The sequence below is a fragment of the Diceros bicornis genome, chromosome 34 (genome assembly GCF_020826845.1).
Source record: "Diceros bicornis minor isolate mBicDic1 chromosome 34, mDicBic1.mat.cur, whole genome shotgun sequence".
NCBI lineage: Eukaryota > Metazoa > Chordata > Mammalia > Perissodactyla > Rhinocerotidae > Diceros > Diceros bicornis.
Genome location: NC_080773.1, coordinates 26,462,211 through 26,480,179, shown reverse-complemented (window position 1 = coordinate 26,480,179; position 17,969 = coordinate 26,462,211). Strand labels below are relative to the sequence as shown.

At 49.4% G+C, this 17,969-nt stretch overlaps 2 protein-coding genes across 2 annotated transcripts in view; both read right to left on the bottom strand.

Moving 5' to 3' along the window:
- The window catches only part of LOC131397229 (sialic acid-binding Ig-like lectin 8), a 111,586-nt gene that overhangs the window by 63,518 nt on the left and 30,099 nt on the right, over positions 1 to 17,969 (bottom strand). The gene's annotated exons all lie outside the window — the stretch shown is intronic.
- On the bottom strand, positions 1,490 to 2,261 carry LOC131397232 (myeloid cell surface antigen CD33-like). The gene is made up of 2 exons (XM_058530001.1): positions 2,193 to 2,261; positions 1,490 to 2,115 (listed from the first exon to the last, which is right to left on the bottom strand). Exons 1-2 carry the CDS (start codon positions 2,236 to 2,238, stop codon positions 1,685 to 1,687), a joined length of 477 nt encoding a protein of 158 aa, XP_058385984.1. The 5' UTR covers positions 2,239 to 2,261; the 3' UTR covers positions 1,490 to 1,684.

The window sequence follows — 17,969 nt, the reverse complement described above, 5'->3', positions numbered from 1 at the left end:
AAGGTGCCAATGTAATTTCCTTAGTTGTGCAAATATGCCAAGGTGATGTGAGATTTTAACAATGAAGGAAGCTGGGTGAGGAATTAAGGAAACTCTCTGCCATGTAAATCTAAAATTACTACACAAAAAATGTTTCTTAAAAATAATAAATTTGCAGAGCAGTGTGTATCATATGATACGTACGTATATGTGTCTTTTTTAAATAAAGTCTATGCATAGGTTATATTTGGGAAGATAACCAAGAGGGAGGTACAGAAAGTTCTGAATACTGTTTTATTCTTACTAAATTTTGCAAGCGACTGAGTTGAGTTTTCACCAAATTCATATGTCAAAGATCTAACCCCAGGTGTGATGGCATTTGGAGGTATCTGGATGGGCCTTTGGGACGTGATTAGGGTTACATGATGTCAGGATAATGGGGCTATCAAGATGACATTGGTGTCCTTAGGAGAGAGACACCAGAGAGCTGGCTCTCTCTCAGCCCTGTGAGGACACAGCCAGAAGGCAGCCATCTATAAGCCAGTAAGCTAGTCCTCACCGGGAACCAAATGGCTGGCACATTGATCTTGGACTTCCAGCCTCCAGAATTGTGAGAAATAAATTCCTGTTGATTAAGCCCCCAAGTCTGGGGTATCTTGTATTGGAAGCCCGAGCAGACTAAGGCACACTTTATGCTTCCTATTTTAAACACTAACATTAAATGATCCAAGGAGGCTGGAGGAATAGGCGGGTCCAGATCCCAAGGAGAATGAGGGCAGGATTTGGGACGGGGATGTGTCCCTGGCATGGACACAGCACATCCGCTGAACATGGAAGAGACCATGCAAACCCCGTGAGAGCAGGGTCAGCACTGCGGGAGGCCAGGTTGTAAGCTGACAATCGAGTGGGCGGCTTCCCACTTCTGCTGTCCCCACACTTGGCCTGAGCCTTTCTCCCATCTGAGTTCTGAACCCCAGCTCTGCTCTGAAGGGAGGAGAAAGGTCCACCACACCCCCCTGGAGAGGAGATGTTGGGCCCTACCTGTGCCTTCTTGCCGGAACACACTGATGGTCAGGTTCTGGGGTGCATCTGGACAGACAGACATAATTGTTCCCTTTTCAGTGGCAGGAAGGTGGGTGTTGGCTCTTTTCCCTCAGGAAACTTTAGCAATAAGAGGGGGTGGAGTCTCGTGTGCACTTTCCTTCCTCCCTCCCCAGAACCAGCTTGTAGGACCCAACACCCAGTATCCCAGCCCTCCCCCAACCTCCCCTACATCCACTGCCCTCAGGGACCTGGCTGTCCTGGCCTGGCACTCACAGGACACGTTGAGTTGAATGGTCCTCTGTGTGTTCACTCCAGCTCTGGGGAAGGTCACTCGACAAGTGAGGTTAGTGCCATAGTCCTGGGGCCGTGGGGTGAGGGTGAGCACTGAGGAGAGGTGGGTCCTGGGGCCCAAGGAGGTGAGGGCAACTGATGTCCAGGAGAAGATGGGGGGTGTGCCCTGCTCACAGGCCCAGGGCACAGAGCAGTTCAGGTTCCCGGGGCGGCCAGACTCCAGGGGCCCTGAACTAAGGATGTTGGGCCTGCGGGTCAGGGCTGGTGAAGAGAGAGAGGAGGTTGGGGCCTCTTGGTGTGATTTCGGCCTACCGCAGAGTCTTGTCATCACTGTCCCCAAGTCACCCCACCCTCAGGAGGAATGGAACCTTCATTTTTCTATTTCCAGTGCCCCACACTCTGGGGCCTTTCCCTGAGCCCCCACCATACCTGTCACATGCAGAGAGAGTGTCTTATCTAGATATGAGTGTTTCCTTAAGGCATCCTCCATGTGAAAGAAGTAAGACCGACTGTCCCCCATGTTGACGTCTCTGATGCTCAGGGAGCAGTCGTAGGCCTGGGGGTCTCCGAGGAGGAAGAACTGGCCCTGGGTGCTCTCCTGCAGCTGCTGTTCTCTTTTGTTTGTGGGCACCAGTGAATTACGGTTTCTATCCTCCCCTTTCCGGAACCAAAACACTTGGAGGGTTCTGAAGGCAGTCCAGGGAAAGGAAAATTTGCAGGGCATGAGGACACACAGGCCCTCCTGCACTGTCACGGACTCCCGTAGTTTCAGCTGGTACCTCTGATCCTGAGCCGTGGGCACTGGGGAGAGGGAGAAACTCAGCCTGGAGTTCTGGTGCCTCCCCAGAGTGGGATCCTCTCTCCCCTCGACCACTCACCTCCCCGTAGCACAGGCAGCAGCAGCAGCAGCAGCTGCAGTGGCATTATCTCCTCTTGCCCTGGGACGGTCCGCCTTCTGGGGTCCCTCTGAGAGAGAAGAGAAAGCCACAACTGTGAGAGGGTAGAGGAAGCTGAGACAGGAAACCTGTGGTAAGAAGAAAGGGCCACATGCCCAGAAGAGGAAACTTCAGACTCACGGAATCAGCGTGACTGCCCATTTGAGATCATCCAGGCCCATCTCTGCATGTGGCAGGTGAACCCTGCAGCTCAGACAGCCAAGGGGCTTGCCCAAGTGAGGCAGCAAGGAAGGACAAGAGCCCCCAAGTCTTGTCTCCTGGGCTGGTGCGCGGTTGTCTCTACTGGAGAAGCAGGTCCCCGCTGGCCAGCTCCTGGAGTCAAGAGTGCAGGGAGGGTGGCTTCCCATGAGGACAGCCAGAGAAAGCCTTTCTATTTGCCTATGGATGGGCCTGAAAACTCACATATAGGTTTTCTTCTATGGGCTGAACTCCTCTGATGGTTCTATCCATAGCCCTACCACATCCTAGGAAGATGACCTGGCGTGTAGGGCTGGTGTCATGACCTTGGAACTCTAACATATGGGTGAGTACTTAGGAATGGGAGGAGGGCTTGGGACCTTGGGGAGAGAATCATCCTCTGACACAAGCTGCTGGCATAGTGCTGTTTAGACCCAAAGATGGTTGCACTTCAGGTGAAAGGGGGGTAGATTTGGGGTATCCGATACAAACTGGAGAGAAGAAAAAGACTCAGATCCCAGAGTGTGATCCTGGGGGCAAGTTCCATATAAGCACACCCCTCACTCAGCCCCATGATCATGATCAACACCCCCACCCTCCAGATAAGGAGCAGGTGTGTTCTTGTCTCTGGGGTTCTCTCCTGGGGACCCTTGGCTACTTGTCACCTTCAGAGACAGTGTCATATATTGGGAGTCACATTTCACATAATATTTCTCTATCCTAAAGTCTTCCCACTTTCCCACATCATGGAAAATCTGATGCTCATAAAGCAACTGTGGGCCCCTGGGTCACCGAGGAGGTTGAGTCAGCACCAGATTCTTTCTTCCAGGTTTGATAGAGTCTGTGGCCTGAGGGGGATTATGGTGTCTGTTGGCCACCTCCAGGATCTGAAGGCCAGTTTCAAGTGGGCTAAAGTTGGTCCAGAAAACCGATGGGTTGGATTGCAGAATGGGATAGGAGGCATAGGCAGGCCCTCCTTCTCCATCACTGACTGAAGTTTAGTGATCGTACCCGCACTGTCCCCCAGGGCCCACTGCAGGAAACAGAGTCTCTGAATGCAGCCCAGCCCAGAAATCTCTTCCTCAGACCTGTTGCCCTCACAGTTGTGGCTGCAGCAGCAGCAGCATCTCTGGGCTGCAGAGGATCATCTAGATTCCCTTGACACCATCTGATCAGCCTATCCCAGTTGGTAGATGGGGGCGACCGTAGGGTGGCCAGTGAGCTGGGGGCTCTTTCTGATTGAAATGTGTGATTTCTGCTCCCAAAGTTCTCCCTCCAGCAAGAATACCCCTCTCACTCAGGCCGCTGCAGGGGAAGTGAAAGCTGAGTTCTTCTCTCCTGGGGCCACAGCAGGGTGGACCCCACCTTCTTCCTGTACCCTGAAATGCCACCTCTCACTTCCTGAGGACCAACCCCACTTCCCTCAAGAGAGATGTGGAGTTTTAGGGTCTATTTTTCCCAGATAGGTTTCTCGGAGCCTCCCTCATGGGGACAGAGGAGTGAGAGACCAAGACTCTCCTGGGACCAAATCGTCTCTGGGTTGGACCCACTCCAGGGATGGAGCACCCCAGAGGCCTCAGGAAGCGTTGGGTGAACTCTTGAATTCACCTGCAGGGAGAGACCCTATGGACAGAGGCTGGGACTGAGCCTGGAGCCCGGACTCCAGTGACAGACTTGGGTGAGCTGTTAAGGTTCAGGGTGAGACAGAACTTGTGACTGGGTCCTTGTTCCTCCTCACATTTCCTGTGAGCCCTGCACATACATGTACAGAATATCTCTGTCCATCTTCTCCACAGCTCGTCCAGCCTCCGCAATTCTCCTCCACATGGTGACCACCTAATTCCCCTCTCCTTACATATCTCCCTCTTGTAGCCTCTAGGTCTCCCACTGACAGTGACCCATTTCGGATGTCGCAGAACTCTTTTCCCAATCTCAGCAAGCTCCCTTGTGTGCCTAAACACTTTGAATGTCTTCCATCACTTCCAAACACAGTGCTTCAGTCAGCCTCCTGATATTCCATTCCTTCATTTATCTGACATATATCAAGGCATAATTTTTAAAAATTTTTTCAGGATTTGGCACAGAGCTAGAGGCAGTAAAGGACCATGAGTCTTGTTCTCCATCCTCCAGAGCTCCATTTGGGTACCAGCCGGAGACTGAGAAGAGAAAGAGAGGATGAGGCGTGGAGGAGAGAGAGGGAGAGGGGGAGAGACAGAGAGACAGAGATGTTGGCCTGTTGGGGAGAGAGGCCCTTCTTGTCTGTAAGATGTGTGAGAGGAGAGGACAGGAGCTTTCCGCAGACAAGGAGGGATTTATGAGAAGATTGGAGGTGGAGTCTCCCCTGAGAGGTAAGAAACCAAAGGCATGTGAGAAGCCCCTCTGTCAGAATATAAGGTCTTATTCTCTGGCGGTGGCAAGGAGTCTGAGAAGGGCCAGCTTAGATCGGGAGGCCCTTCTCCTGTTCATATTGAGCCCCAACTCCTCTCCCAATTCTCCCATCAGGGTCAGCCCATAGGGGGAGGGGTGCTCTTTTCAGCCAAGACACAGTCTGGTCCCTGGGAAGCCCCAGAAAGTAGGGATGGCGTTGTCCATGGCCCTGAAGCAGAATTAGTTCCCAAGTTTAGGAATAACTGGGCTGTGGGGAGAGGGCTAAATAGACAGGAACAGGATCTGGGCCTCGGGTCAGGAAAGCAGCTGAGTCAGAGGAAATTGACCGCCTACAAGGGAGAAAATCGGGGAGGGGCTGACCCTCTGATTTGGGGGCTGGGCTTCTCCTGTGCCCCTTCTCCCTCCTCCTTCTTTACTCTCCGTAATGTCCCATGAGCTCTACCAAGCCACTGAATCAAAGCCAGCAGCAGCCCAATTCTAGACTTCCTGTTATGTGAGAAAAATCGAGTCATATTTGTTAAAGTTGCTGAAAGTCATCCCTTTTAAAACTTAGAGCAAAACACTTTTCTAATTGATGCAGCAAGTGGGGAGTTGAAATCATTCCTCCAATTCCATTTGAAGCCAACTCGACATTTTCCAAAATTGCCCCACTCATTGAAATCTCCCAACGGCACATGAGAGTGCCTGGTGTGTCTGACTTTTTTGACTTTTGCTAATTCAAGATTAGGGAAATAGTATTAGATCCTTTCTTGCTTTGCTTCAATGTGATTATAAACAATCTTTCTCACCAAGGATTACATAGATAATTCTTCTTTGTGAATTATCTATTCAAAGTGTATACACACAGGGACCTTGGAATTTTCCTTATCAACTCTCTAAAGATATTAATCTCATCCCTATTATTTACCTTAGAGAATAATATATTTTGCCAACAAAAATGCATCGTTAATGTTAGCTCAGGGCCAAACTCCCTCACCAAAAAGAGGAAGATTGGCAACAGATGTTAGCTCAAGGCCAATCTTCTTATCAAAAAATAAATTAATTCATATTGCATCGCTAAATTTCAGTTTAGATTTTACTGTTTTTGACCTTTGTGTAAATGGCGGCATACAGTATGCATTTTGTTTTTTTCTGGCTACTTCCACTCAATATTAGCTTTTTTTAAAAAATTCTATTGTAAAGAGTATAACATGCAGAAGAAGACACAAATGGCTAAGTGTGCAGCTCAGTGATTTATCACAAAGCAAACAGTCAGTTCACGAGATAGAGATTTGCCAGCTCCCCAAATGTCTCAACAGTCTACACTCCCATGAGCAGAGCAGGAGGTTCCCACTTCCTCACATCTCTGCCACACTCGCTGTTATCTGCCTTCTTGATTTTCTGGTCTGATGAGTGTGGAGTAGTATCTCATTTCTGGTTGACTTTTCTCAAATAACAGTGAGTTTGAGCATCTCAGTGTGGACTTGTTTTACATTCATGCTTCCACACTTGTGACATAAATATTCATGTCCTTTGATTATTTTTACGTTGGCTTGTTTTCCCTTTTCTTGTTGATTTGTAGAAGTTTTCGTACATTTTAGCTGAAACACTCTTGTGAGCTTAATAAAGGAAAAGAGATCTCCCACTCTGTCATTTCTCGATTAAATTTGTCTGGGTTGTCCGCTATTTGACGGAAACTTTAGTTTTGATACAATCAAACCTATCACACAAATTGGTCTTTTTATTTCTCTGGAATATAAAACTGAGTATTTCTTGATCTTTAAAAAAATTATTCTCTCATTTATGAATATTGAGCTCCGGGAGGAAGAAGCACTGTAAAGTGTTGTCAAAAGATGAGTGTCAGAGCATCAAACTTCTCTTATCTTGTCAAATTTTCTTACAATTTTTCCTGTGATATATATAATTATATATAATGTATATATGTGTGTGTGTGTGTTTGTGTGTGTGTGTGTGTTACCATCTAGGTGACACTAGCCAAATGCTTAGAAAGCAAAAACTAGTGGAAACACAACACAGATCAAATAATAAAACACTAATGACCACCCTCCACATGTCCCCTAGTGGGTTTCTCTGATCACAACACTCTGTGTATCCCTCCTAAAAGTATCCATGATCCTGGCTTTTCCATAAACCATTTCTGTGTTTTCTTCAGAAGCAGTGTCCATGAGCCTGGGTAGAGTCAGTCCAGTAGTCCCTGGGATGGTAGAAGTTGCAGGGCACGGAGATGCACAGCCCCTCCTACACCGTCATAGACTACTGCACTTGCAGCCAGAATTTCCCATCCTGAGCCTGGGACTCTACTGGCAAAAGAGGATCAGCCACAGCCCCTGCTCTGCAGGTCCCCTCCCTCCTCAGCCCACTCACCTGCTCACAGCAGCGGCAGCAGCAGCAGCATCTCTGAGATGGAGTGTTCTGGACGTCTGTCCTGTGTCTGGAAAGAGAAAGGGAAGGCGAGGGGAAGGAGAGGTTTTAGGGAGACTCACGTGAAGCTGGAGAGGAGACCTTGGACCTCGGCCATTCACAGAAGAGGAACTGCAGGCTGGAGCTCGTCCACCCTCTGCACAGAGAGAGTGGACACTCCACCACCCAGAAACTCTGAGATCTGCCTAGAGGGGAGCAGACAAGTAGAAGAACCCATGTCCTGCCCGCATCTTGGGGCTTCCCTCCAGCACCGGAGCCCAGACCAGGACCTCTGAGGACATTTGAGGCATGGAACATCGTGAGTCTCTGAGGGCTTCCCATTTGAGGTCCATTTCTGAGCCCTGTTGTCTACACTAGGGAGCTAGTCAGCTCCTAATGGACCTCAGAGGGTCACAGCCTCGTCTAGAGTTCAGGTGGATGGTCCTGTCAGTTGTTGGGTTCTTTAGGACCTTTGTGAATGTCTGGGGTAGAAGAAAACAATGGGTTCCTTGGTGACGAGAAGGGAGCAGTCATTCATTCATTCACTCATTCATTCATTCATTCTTCAAACACTTAGTGAACATGTCTGTGTTGGGGAGACTGGAGACAAGAAGGGAGACGACGTACCTGGTCCATGCCCATAAGATGCTCCCCACCACACTCAGTACTGTCGGGCTTTAGAGCTGCAGTCACTGGTAAGTTTTTATGTCCTGGTAGCATCCTGGGTATTTTCTACAATGTGAGTATGAGGGTTTTTTTGATATCTAATCGAAACAACAACAACAACAACAATTTTTTTCAAGTTGTACAACTTGAAATTCAATACCCATTAAACAGAAACCACCTGTTTCCCTCCACTGCACTTCTCCTAGAAACCAGCATCCCATTTTCTGTCTCTAGGAATTTGACTACTTTAGATGCTTCAGATAAGTAGAGTCATACAGTATTTGCCTTTTTTGTGACTTGTGTAACTCATGTACCATAATGTCCTCAAGCTTCATCCATGTGGTAGCATGTGTCAGAACTCTTTTCTTTTTAAGACCAAATAATATTCCATGTTAGGTATACACCAGACTGTGTTTATCCTCCCATCCATTGAGGGACACTTGGATTGCTTCCACCTTTTGGCTATTGTGAGCAATGCTGCTGTGAACACGGATGTGCAAATATCTCCTTGAGATCCCTACTCTGAATTTTTTTAGAAAAATACACAGAAGTGGAATTGCTGGATCGTGTGGTAATTCTATTTTTAATTTTTTGAGGAAACCCCAATCATTTACCAGCCCTCCTTGTTTTTATTTTCCCTCATCCATTTTCCTCACTTTATACTGGCTCTACATGTTAACATCTCCAGTCTGGACCCCTCTCCTGATCTCCAGACATTCTTATCCAGCTGCAGAGTGATTCCTGGACCCAATTCCAACATGTGTGTGGAGGCTTCCCCACACCAACAAGTGGATGTCAGATGCCAGTAGGGTGTCCGAGAGTTCCGCTCAATTCTGATGCTATCTAACAGGAGATAGACTCAGATTCTACAAGCTAAGGGCTCAGTCCCAGAAGAACACCCTCCACTTCATACACCAGCCATAAGTCAGGTTGTTACTTGTACTTCTGACCAAGTGGCTAAAACTAGGGGTTCCCACGACCCCCACGTTGGGTTTGATTAATTTGCTAGAATGGCTCACAGAAGTCAGGGAAACACTTACTTAGTTTTACCAGTTTATGAAAGGATATGATCAGGGATACATGAACATCCAGAGGGAAGAGATGTGCAGGACAAGGTATGAGGGGAGGGGTGCAGAGCCTCCACGCCCTCTCTAGGTGTGTCACCCTCCCAAAACCTTCCCGTGTTCACCAACCCGAAAGCTCTCTGAAAAAGACTGTCAAGCTATATTTTTGGGTTTTTATTGACTAAGTCATTGGCCACGGGCAATTGATTCAACCTCAAGCACCACTACGCTCTGTGGAAACAGAGGGTGGGACTGAAAGTTGCCATCCTCTGATCACATGGCTGGTCCTCTTGGGAGCCAGCCTCCACTGCTGGGTGGGTATCGAAATTCATCTTTATTAACATAAAGTAGAAATCCCGAGGGATTGGGGAGCTGTGAGCTAGGAACTGTGGACAAAGATCACATATATATTTCCAAATATATATTTCTCATAAATCACAATATCACAGGAGGCAAGGAGCTTGCCCACGTAAGGCAGCAAAGAAGGATGAGAGCCCCCAAGTACTGCCCCCTGGACCCGTGCACAATCGTCTGTAGAGGAGAAACAGGTCTCACCTGGCCAGCTCCCAGAGAGTCAAGGCCTCAACACCATCCTGGAGCTGGCCTCCAGGTGAGAGGTGGGTCTCAGGACAGCGTATATGGGCACCAGAGATAGAAAGAGCTCACATGAGGCAATAGAAGTAACACCCACGTTCATTTACTTCGTTCATTCATTCATTAAATTATTCAGAAACTAACGTGAAAAAAGACAGATTTGAAACAGTCCTGACCCTCAACTAGCTCCAGCAGTGGGGAAGACAGACAGACTGGAGCTTCATCCAAGGGCAGCAGGGAGCCGTGGAAGGTTTTGAGCAGGGAAGGGAGAGAGTCTTATAGATGTCAAATAGAGGTCAAATTGATCCCCTTGAGGCCAGTGTAGGAAAGAGCTGGAAGGGAGAGACTGGTGCCCAAGAGGCGAAAGAGGACATTGTTTCGATATCTCAGGAGGGGAGACCCACCCTGCATGGGGACAGCAGCCTTGGTGATGGAGGAAAGAAGGGATTCCAGCCACTTTCAGGAAGTGAGATTTGAAGGGAAGTGTGGAAGGTGAGGCAGGGAGGTGTCTGGAGTGACTCCCAGAGCCCTGACTCTAGCAACTAACAGGGGACGGGTGTGCCCTCGCCCAGAGCAGGGTAAGCATGCTGGGCTAGGTGGAGGAAGGTGAGTGAGAAGGCAGCAGAGTCGGCCCCACAGGTGGACGTGTTCACTAATGGAGAACAGAGGGCCTGGGCAGAGCTGCAGGAACACACACACTCACACACATGCATCACATCAAGGCACATATTAATCAAATCATTTAAATTAAATCATGGAAAATATTCAAACTGGCCAAGAAAAAGACATACTAGAAAAAAAGATGAAAATTACAGAAAAATTCTCCTAAGAAACTATACGAGCCAGAGAATGTGAACAACTGAAAGAGAAAAAATGGCAACCTAGAATTCCTCACCCAATACACAGATCTTTACAAAGCTAATGTAAATGAACATTTTTCCAGAACAACAATAGCCAAGAGAATTCATCCCCAGTGTACCATTGCTACAAGAAATATACAAAAAGATCTTCACGCAGGAGGAAAATGATGCCATAGAGACACTGGAATGTGTACAAAGGAATGAAGAGCCACTGAAATGGTTAATATGTGGATCAATATAAAACCGTTTATTTTTCTAATTAAAAAAATATCTCTTGAGCAGCCCTGCTGGTCTAGTGGTTAAGATTCAACGTTCTCACCACCGTGGCCCAGGTCCTTTGCCGGTCGTGGAACCACACCACCAGTCTGTCAGTTGTCATACTGCTGCAGCAGCTCACATAGAGAACTAAACAACTAGGACACACAACCATGTCCTGAAGCTTTTAAAAAGATATATCTCTTTAAAAAGGACTGTTTTAAAAAAATAATACATTAGAGGATTTATCACAATATATTATGCAGTTGAATTAGGGGCTTCTCAAAACCACATTAAGGTAAGCACAGAGAAGCAACATATTTCATGAAGTATAATTTAAATTAATAATAAAATATGTCTGTCTCCTCACATGTCCTCCAACCATCTGTGTAGAACCGTTAGGAAGAGTCCTTGACACCAGAGAGGAAGGGTCATTTCTGGACAGGAGGCAGGGCCACCTCATGCAGCACCTCCTTGCTCCACAGAGCTGTGCTGGGGAGCGTCTCAGGACACAGTGCTCTGAGGGATCCTCATCCACCTGTAAGGGATCTGGAGCCCAGACCTCGGCACCGCTGGGAGGAAGGGGCTCAGTCACACCTTGCAGCTCTCTCCCATTGGGAGCCTCTGAACCTGTGGGGGAAACACAGTTCTGAAATGAGATATTGGTCCTGTGGAGGGCGTACTAGAGAGAACAAGATGGGTGAAGCCACCCAAGGTGTCCCCAAATGTGGGACATCTTGAGAAGGGCTTCTCACCTAGTGTAGTATATCCAGGTGAGGTCATAGGTGAGAAGGAAGCCAGCTCCCATTAGGGTCCCCCTGAGCAGGGTGAGGACTAGTGGCCAGGAGCCCCGCTGCTCCCCAGAGACTTGAGGGCAGAAAGGGGAGATACTTGTGGGAGGAAGAGGGGAAGAAAGATGGAGGGGTGAGTTTCCCAAACCTGAGCCTGCTCATGTCCTCATCTAGAAGGCAAGTGTCCTGCTGTACTAACCCTGCACAATTAAGTTCATGGAGATGTGGTAGGAATCCCAAGGCAGGGATTGGGATTGGCAGGTAAATTCTCCTCCTTCCACTAAGACCACCTGTGCCAGCTCCAGGACCCCAGGGTCCAAGGCCTGGGAAGGGCACAGGGTCAGGCTTTCCTGGGACCAGCTCAGCCCGGCAGGTTAGTTGGCATCAGCATCACAGACCAGGCACAGGGACCGGCCATCCTGGACTGGCAGGGAGGTGGCATTGCCCAGGACCTCTGTGACTGGGGAGACAGAGAGAGCCACAAGGCAGGACTGAGAAGCTCTCTCTCCCTCTGTCCTCCCACAGACACAGGAATGAAAAATCGTGTCTCTGAGACTGCAGTGCAAGCAAGGGCTGACAGCGCTGAAGAGCATGAGGTGAGGGGTGGAAGGAGAGGCAACTGGATGATCCGGGATGGGGAATGGACATCTGAGGAAGAGGTGGCCATTTGTAGACATGGGAGAGAACATCCCAGGAGGTGGACCCGATGTGTGAGCCATGCAGGGTGCTGACACATGTAGTCTGACCACCTGGAGGCTTCCACAAGGTGATGCTCTCATCCTTTCTTCTGAGGGCCACAGGGGCCCCTGGGAGGGTTCTGAGCAGGGAAGAAAGAGGGTCAGGTTTGGGTTTGTAGAGACTCCTTTAGGGCTGAAATTCCAGCAGGTGGGGACTGGAGGCTGGTAGTCCAGAGAGGAGGCTGGTCCTGTCCAGGTCTCACTCGTGTCCAAGTGAGAGTGAGGACAGAGGCCCGAGGTGGGGCTGCGACAATGGGGATGGAGGAAGAGAGGGATCTGAGACATTTTCAGGAAGTCGAGTCTGCAAAACTCACTGAGTCATGGGGAGTGTTGGATGACACATAGATATGTCTGAAGTGACTTCCAGGATGTGATTCAGGTGACTTGGGAGGGAGGGGCCTGGGAAGGGGAAAGGGAGGACACTCAGGACCCTCTGGACCCAACAAGGGTTTGTGAGAGTCTTCAGGGCAGAGGATGGATTGGAAGCACCAGGGTGGACGAGCTGAGCTGCAGGGTCATGCAGAAGGTGGCCAGAAGCAGGTGTCGAGCTGTGGGGACTCAGTCTCCTTGTGAGAGATGGGGATGGCACAGTCAGAGAAGAGGAAGGGAATCTGGGATAGGATGTCATCAGATAGTGAGGGGAGAGAGGAGCTCAGGAGAGAGGAAGCAACCAGAAGTGACAGTGAAGGGACAATTAGGAATTCACAGTGACCCTAGAGAGTCCTGCCAGGGGACAGGAAGGAGGACTGAGAGGGGATGGAGAGTGATGGGGCTTCATTCTGTCCAGCCTCCACACAATCCCCTGACTTGACCTCTGAGACCCCAATTCCACCCAGGCCTCTCCCACTTGTGCTGTTTCCCTGGAAGATGCGGGCGGTGAGGTTCCATGGAGCATCTGGAACAGAAATAAATAAGTGGCTCCTGCAGTAGGAGGGGTGGTCCTGACCCAGGTGGTGGGGTCTGCGTGTTCTCTCCATCTCGACCCCAGCCATGTCCCTAAGAACAGTTCCCAATATGCCACTCAGACCCTGCCTCACCCTCCCAGCTGCAGGACGGACTGAACAGCTGTGAGGTCTGTGGGGAGAGAGGAGGGAGAGCAGAGGAGCCTCTCTCCTCTCGAGGGCCCAGGCGTCCTTCCCTAGATGTGTCCCACTCATTGGTCACAGAGAGGCTCAGGGAGGTTTCCAGGGAACCCAGCAGGTGCTGAGCTCAGCAGATATATTTCCCATGGTGCCCCAGCTGCACCCGGGGCAGCTCCAGGACCCCCGGGTTTGAGGGTGAGGAGGGGCCCAGAGGCAGACCCCCCCGGGGTCCAGCTCACGGTAGCAGGAGGGTTGCTGTTGGCGACACAGACCAGGAGCAGGGACTGGCCCTCCTGGAGTGGAAGAGATGAGCTGTTGCCCAGAGCTTCAGGTCCTGGCAAGAGAGAGAGAAAGGTGAGCCCAGAACCTTATTAGGGGCTCTCTCTCTCTCTCTCTCTTTCTCTCTCTCTCTCTTTCCTTTTCATCGTGTAGATCTGTTTCTTCTCTTCCCCTGCCTTATGGACTCATAGCATCTGGGCTCAACCCAAGGTGACAAGGCTAGGAGCAGGTAATTCAGCAATTCCAACAGACCCTGCTTTGTGTGTTCATCTGAATGCCCTGGTACCCACACCTCCCTTCTTCGTCATCTGTGTCAACACAGATCCAAGGTTTGTCTCTATGAGCTTTGCCTTTTGTCTTTCAATAACAGTTCACTGAGTTCTAATTTAGCTGTGTCAGAGAGCTCACAGTCTCGTGGGGGAGATACCCAGAAGTGGGTACTCACAGAGCAATATAACATGTCTTGTGATCGGGACAATTTGGACTGAGGGAGTCCTGACGACAGGAGTGTATTGAGACTGTCAGGACAGGCGGGGGTCCCTGAGGAGGAGAGGCTTGACAGAGCCTCAGCATGGGTGGGAGCTGGCTAGAGGATGGTGCTGATGGAAGGACCTTGTGGGAGGAATGTACAAAAGATGCAACCACAGCTGAGGTGTGAAATGACTTGCATGTTCAGGGAAAAATCCATAGTGCTGTGAGGTTTGAGTGAATGGGTATGCTTGTGAGTGTTGACACATGAGGCCACTGGAAGAAAATATGGAAGATTTAAAAAATAATATTAGATTGGGAAAGTAAGAGGCATGAAAGAAAATATTGATAAATGCAACCAGTGGTTTGCTAGTAAATGTTTAACAACCAGCTCATTAGTGGTGGAGGGAGGGAAGGGAGTCTTGATTTGTAGCATTTGCCAATTTCCTTTGTGTAAATATTCCCATTTTGGTCAATATCAAACACCAGTTTGAACTCACTGAATCAAGAGTTGGGAAAAGATGGATACAGTTGGCTCTTGCCAACCAGTGAGAGCCAACACCACTAAGTGCAACTCAGAAGAGAAATTGCCTGTTTTTGCCTAGCAAAATCACCATATGCTAAGTCAAAAGGCCATCAATAGATTGGAAATAAATCCACTAACACACAGCTGACGTCTTTAATATGAAAAGAGCTTCTTCGAACCATTAAGAAGAAGTTCACAAAGAAATACAAACGGTTCTTAAACATAATGAAAAATGTCAACCTAGTCAAAAGTGACACTGCAACTTAACATGATTCACTTAGGATCAACAAGGATGAACACGTTCAGCAGGGAAATAGGCACGTTGCAGGTGGGAGTATAAACAGAACCACCTCCATGAAGTGGGATTTGACAACATCTGTATAAATTACACACATACCCTTTGATCCAGGACTTTCTTCTCTAGAAAATTATCTCACACACACACACACACGGGGAATGTTTGTACAAGTTCTTCAGTCCAGTATTATTTGTCTGAACAGAAGACTGGAAACACCACAGTTTTCCACCACTGGGAGACCAACTAAGTACTTTATAGTATAATATACCTCCAATTGGAAAACCATAGCGTCATAAATAAGAATGAAGAAGGTTTCCTATGTACTGATACAGAAGGATCTACAAGATAGACTGAGTTTGAGAAAAAGAACAATTTAGTTCACAGAAATGTACCAATGTCACAGAATTAGTTGTGTAAAGAATTAGTTGTGCAAATGTGCCAAGGTGATGGGAGATTTTAACAATGAAAGAAGCTGGGTGAGGGATTTCTGGGAACTCTCTGTACCATGTAAATCTAAAATTACTCCATATTAAAAGGTTATTCAAAGTAATGATAAAGATTCGGGACAGTGTGTATCATATGATAGGTACATATATGAGTGTTTTAAAATGTCTATGCATAGGTTGTATTTGGGAAGATAACTAAGAGGGAGGTACACAGGGTTCTGAACACTGTTTTACTCCTACTAAATTTTGCTAGGGACTGAATTGTGCCCCCCTCAAATTGATATGACAAAGCCCTAGCCCCAAATGTGATATAGTTTGGAGGTATCTGAATGGGCCTTTGGGAGGTAATTAGGGTCAGACGAGGACAAGAGAGTGGGGTTCTCAAGATGACATTGGTGCCCTTATAAGAAGAGACACCAGAGGGCTGGTTCTCTCTCATCCCTGTGAGGACACAGCCAGAAGGCGGCCATCTACAAGATGAGAACCCTCACCGGGAACCAAATGGACGGCAACTTGATCTTGGACTTCCAGTCTCCGGAAGCGTAAGAAATAAATTCACGTTGTTTAAGCCGCTCAGTCTGGAGTATTTTGTAATGGCAGCCTGAGCAGACTAAGGCACATTTGATGCTTCCTATTTTTTTTTCTTTTTTTCTGAAAATCAGCCCTGAGCTAACATCCGATGTCAATCCTCTTTTTGCTAAGGAAGATTGGCCCTGGGCTAACATCTGTGCCCATCTTCCTCTACTTTATATGGGACACCACCACAGCATGGCTTGACAAGCAGTGCGTCTGTGCACACCCAGGATCCGGGCCTGTGAACCCCAGGCCGCCGAAGCCGAGTGTGTGCACTTAACTGCTGCGCATTCAGGCCGGCCCCCGATGCTTCTTATTTTAAACACTAACATTAAAATGATCCAGTGAGGCTGGGGCAGTAGGCAGGGTCCAGATGCTAAGGAGAATGAGGGCAGGATTTGGAGGAGAATGCATCCCTGGCATGGGAACAGCACATCCATTGGGCACGGAAGAGGCCCTGCAAATCCCCTGTGAGCAGGGTCAGGGGAGGGGGAGGCCAGAGTGTAAGCTGATGATCGAGTGGGGGGCTTCTCACCTCTACTGTCCCCGCAGCTGGGGGGACAGACTGAGCCTTTCTCCCATCAGAGTTCTAAACCCCAGCTCTTCTCTGAAGGGAAGAGACAGGCCCTGCCTACACCACACCCCCTAGAGAGGAGAGGTTGGGCCCTACCTGTGTCTTCTCTCTGCAACACACTGATGGTCAAGTTTGGGGGCGCATCTGGACAGACAGCCATAATTGTTCCCTTTTCAGTGGCAGGAAGGTGGGTGTTGGCCCTTTCCCCCCAGAACTTTAGAAATAACAAGCAGGCGTCCTCTTTCCTTCCTCCTCAGACCCAGCACCCAGTATCTCAAGCCCTCTCTCCCCATCCCACTCCCCTAATACCCTGTCCTCAGGGACCCAGCCATCCTGGCCTGGCACTCACAGGACACTTTGAGGTGGATGGTCCTCTCTGTGCTCACTCCAGCTCCGGGGAATGTCACTAGACAGGTGAGACTGGTGCCATGGTCCTGGGGCCCCAGGGTGAAGGTGAGCGCCGAGATGTGTGGAGTCTTCAGGCCCAAGGAGGTGAAGGTGTCCCTGATCCAGGAGAAGGTGGGGGGCGTCCCCCTCTCACACGCCCACGGCACTACACAGGTAATATTCTTGGCGTGGCCAGATTCTAGGGTCCCCTGGATGTGGACGTCAGGTGTCTGTGTTAGAGCTGAGGAGGAGAGAGACAGAGACCCAGGCCCTGGAGGGGGGACCCCAAGTGTGACCTTAAGAGCAACCTCTGCCTCAGGCCCACTGCCTCCTCCCCAGCCAGCCTCAGCATCCTGTCCGCCTGGACCCCCTTGGTCTCTCCCAGCATGAGGAACTGGGGGGCCCCTCCCAGCCCTCGGAACCCATTCATGTGTCCTCTCTTTGACCCCATTCCTTACCTGTCACATATACAAAGAGCTGGTTTTCTCTGAAATTATATCTTGCAAAAGACCCTCTGGGCAACCTAAAGATGTGTGTCCCCGCGTCCCCTCTCTGTGCATGTCTGATGTCCAGGGACCAGTCATTGGTCCGAGGGTCCCTGAGAAGGAGGAATCGTCCCTGGGTCTCCTCCTGCACTTTACGATATGGGTTGTTTGTGGGACACAGGAGCATCCTGGTGTTGATTTGCTCCCTCTCGGAACCAGGAACCATGAGCTGGGGCAATGTGAATCCAGTAGCCCCAGGGATGGGAGAAGCTGCAGGGCACAAAGACACACAACCCCTGCTGCACCGCCAGAGACCTCTGCACTCACAACCAGTATCTCCCATCCTGAGCCAAGTGCCCTGCGGGGAAAGGAGGGTCAACAGTAGCCCTCACCCCGCCTTCCCCCTCCTGCCTCGGTCCACTCACCTGCCCACAGCAGGGGCAGCAGCAGGGACAGCACCTCTGAGATGGAGGGTTCTGGTTGTCCTTCCCATGTTTGGAAAGAAAAGAAGAAGGCAAGTGGGAGGAGAGGCTGGGAGGAGAACTACAGGAAGCTGGGAGGAGCAGGTGACCTCAGCTGTTTACAAAACAGGAACTATAGGCAGAAACTCATCCCCCCTCTGCACAGAACAGGAGGACACCTCACAAGA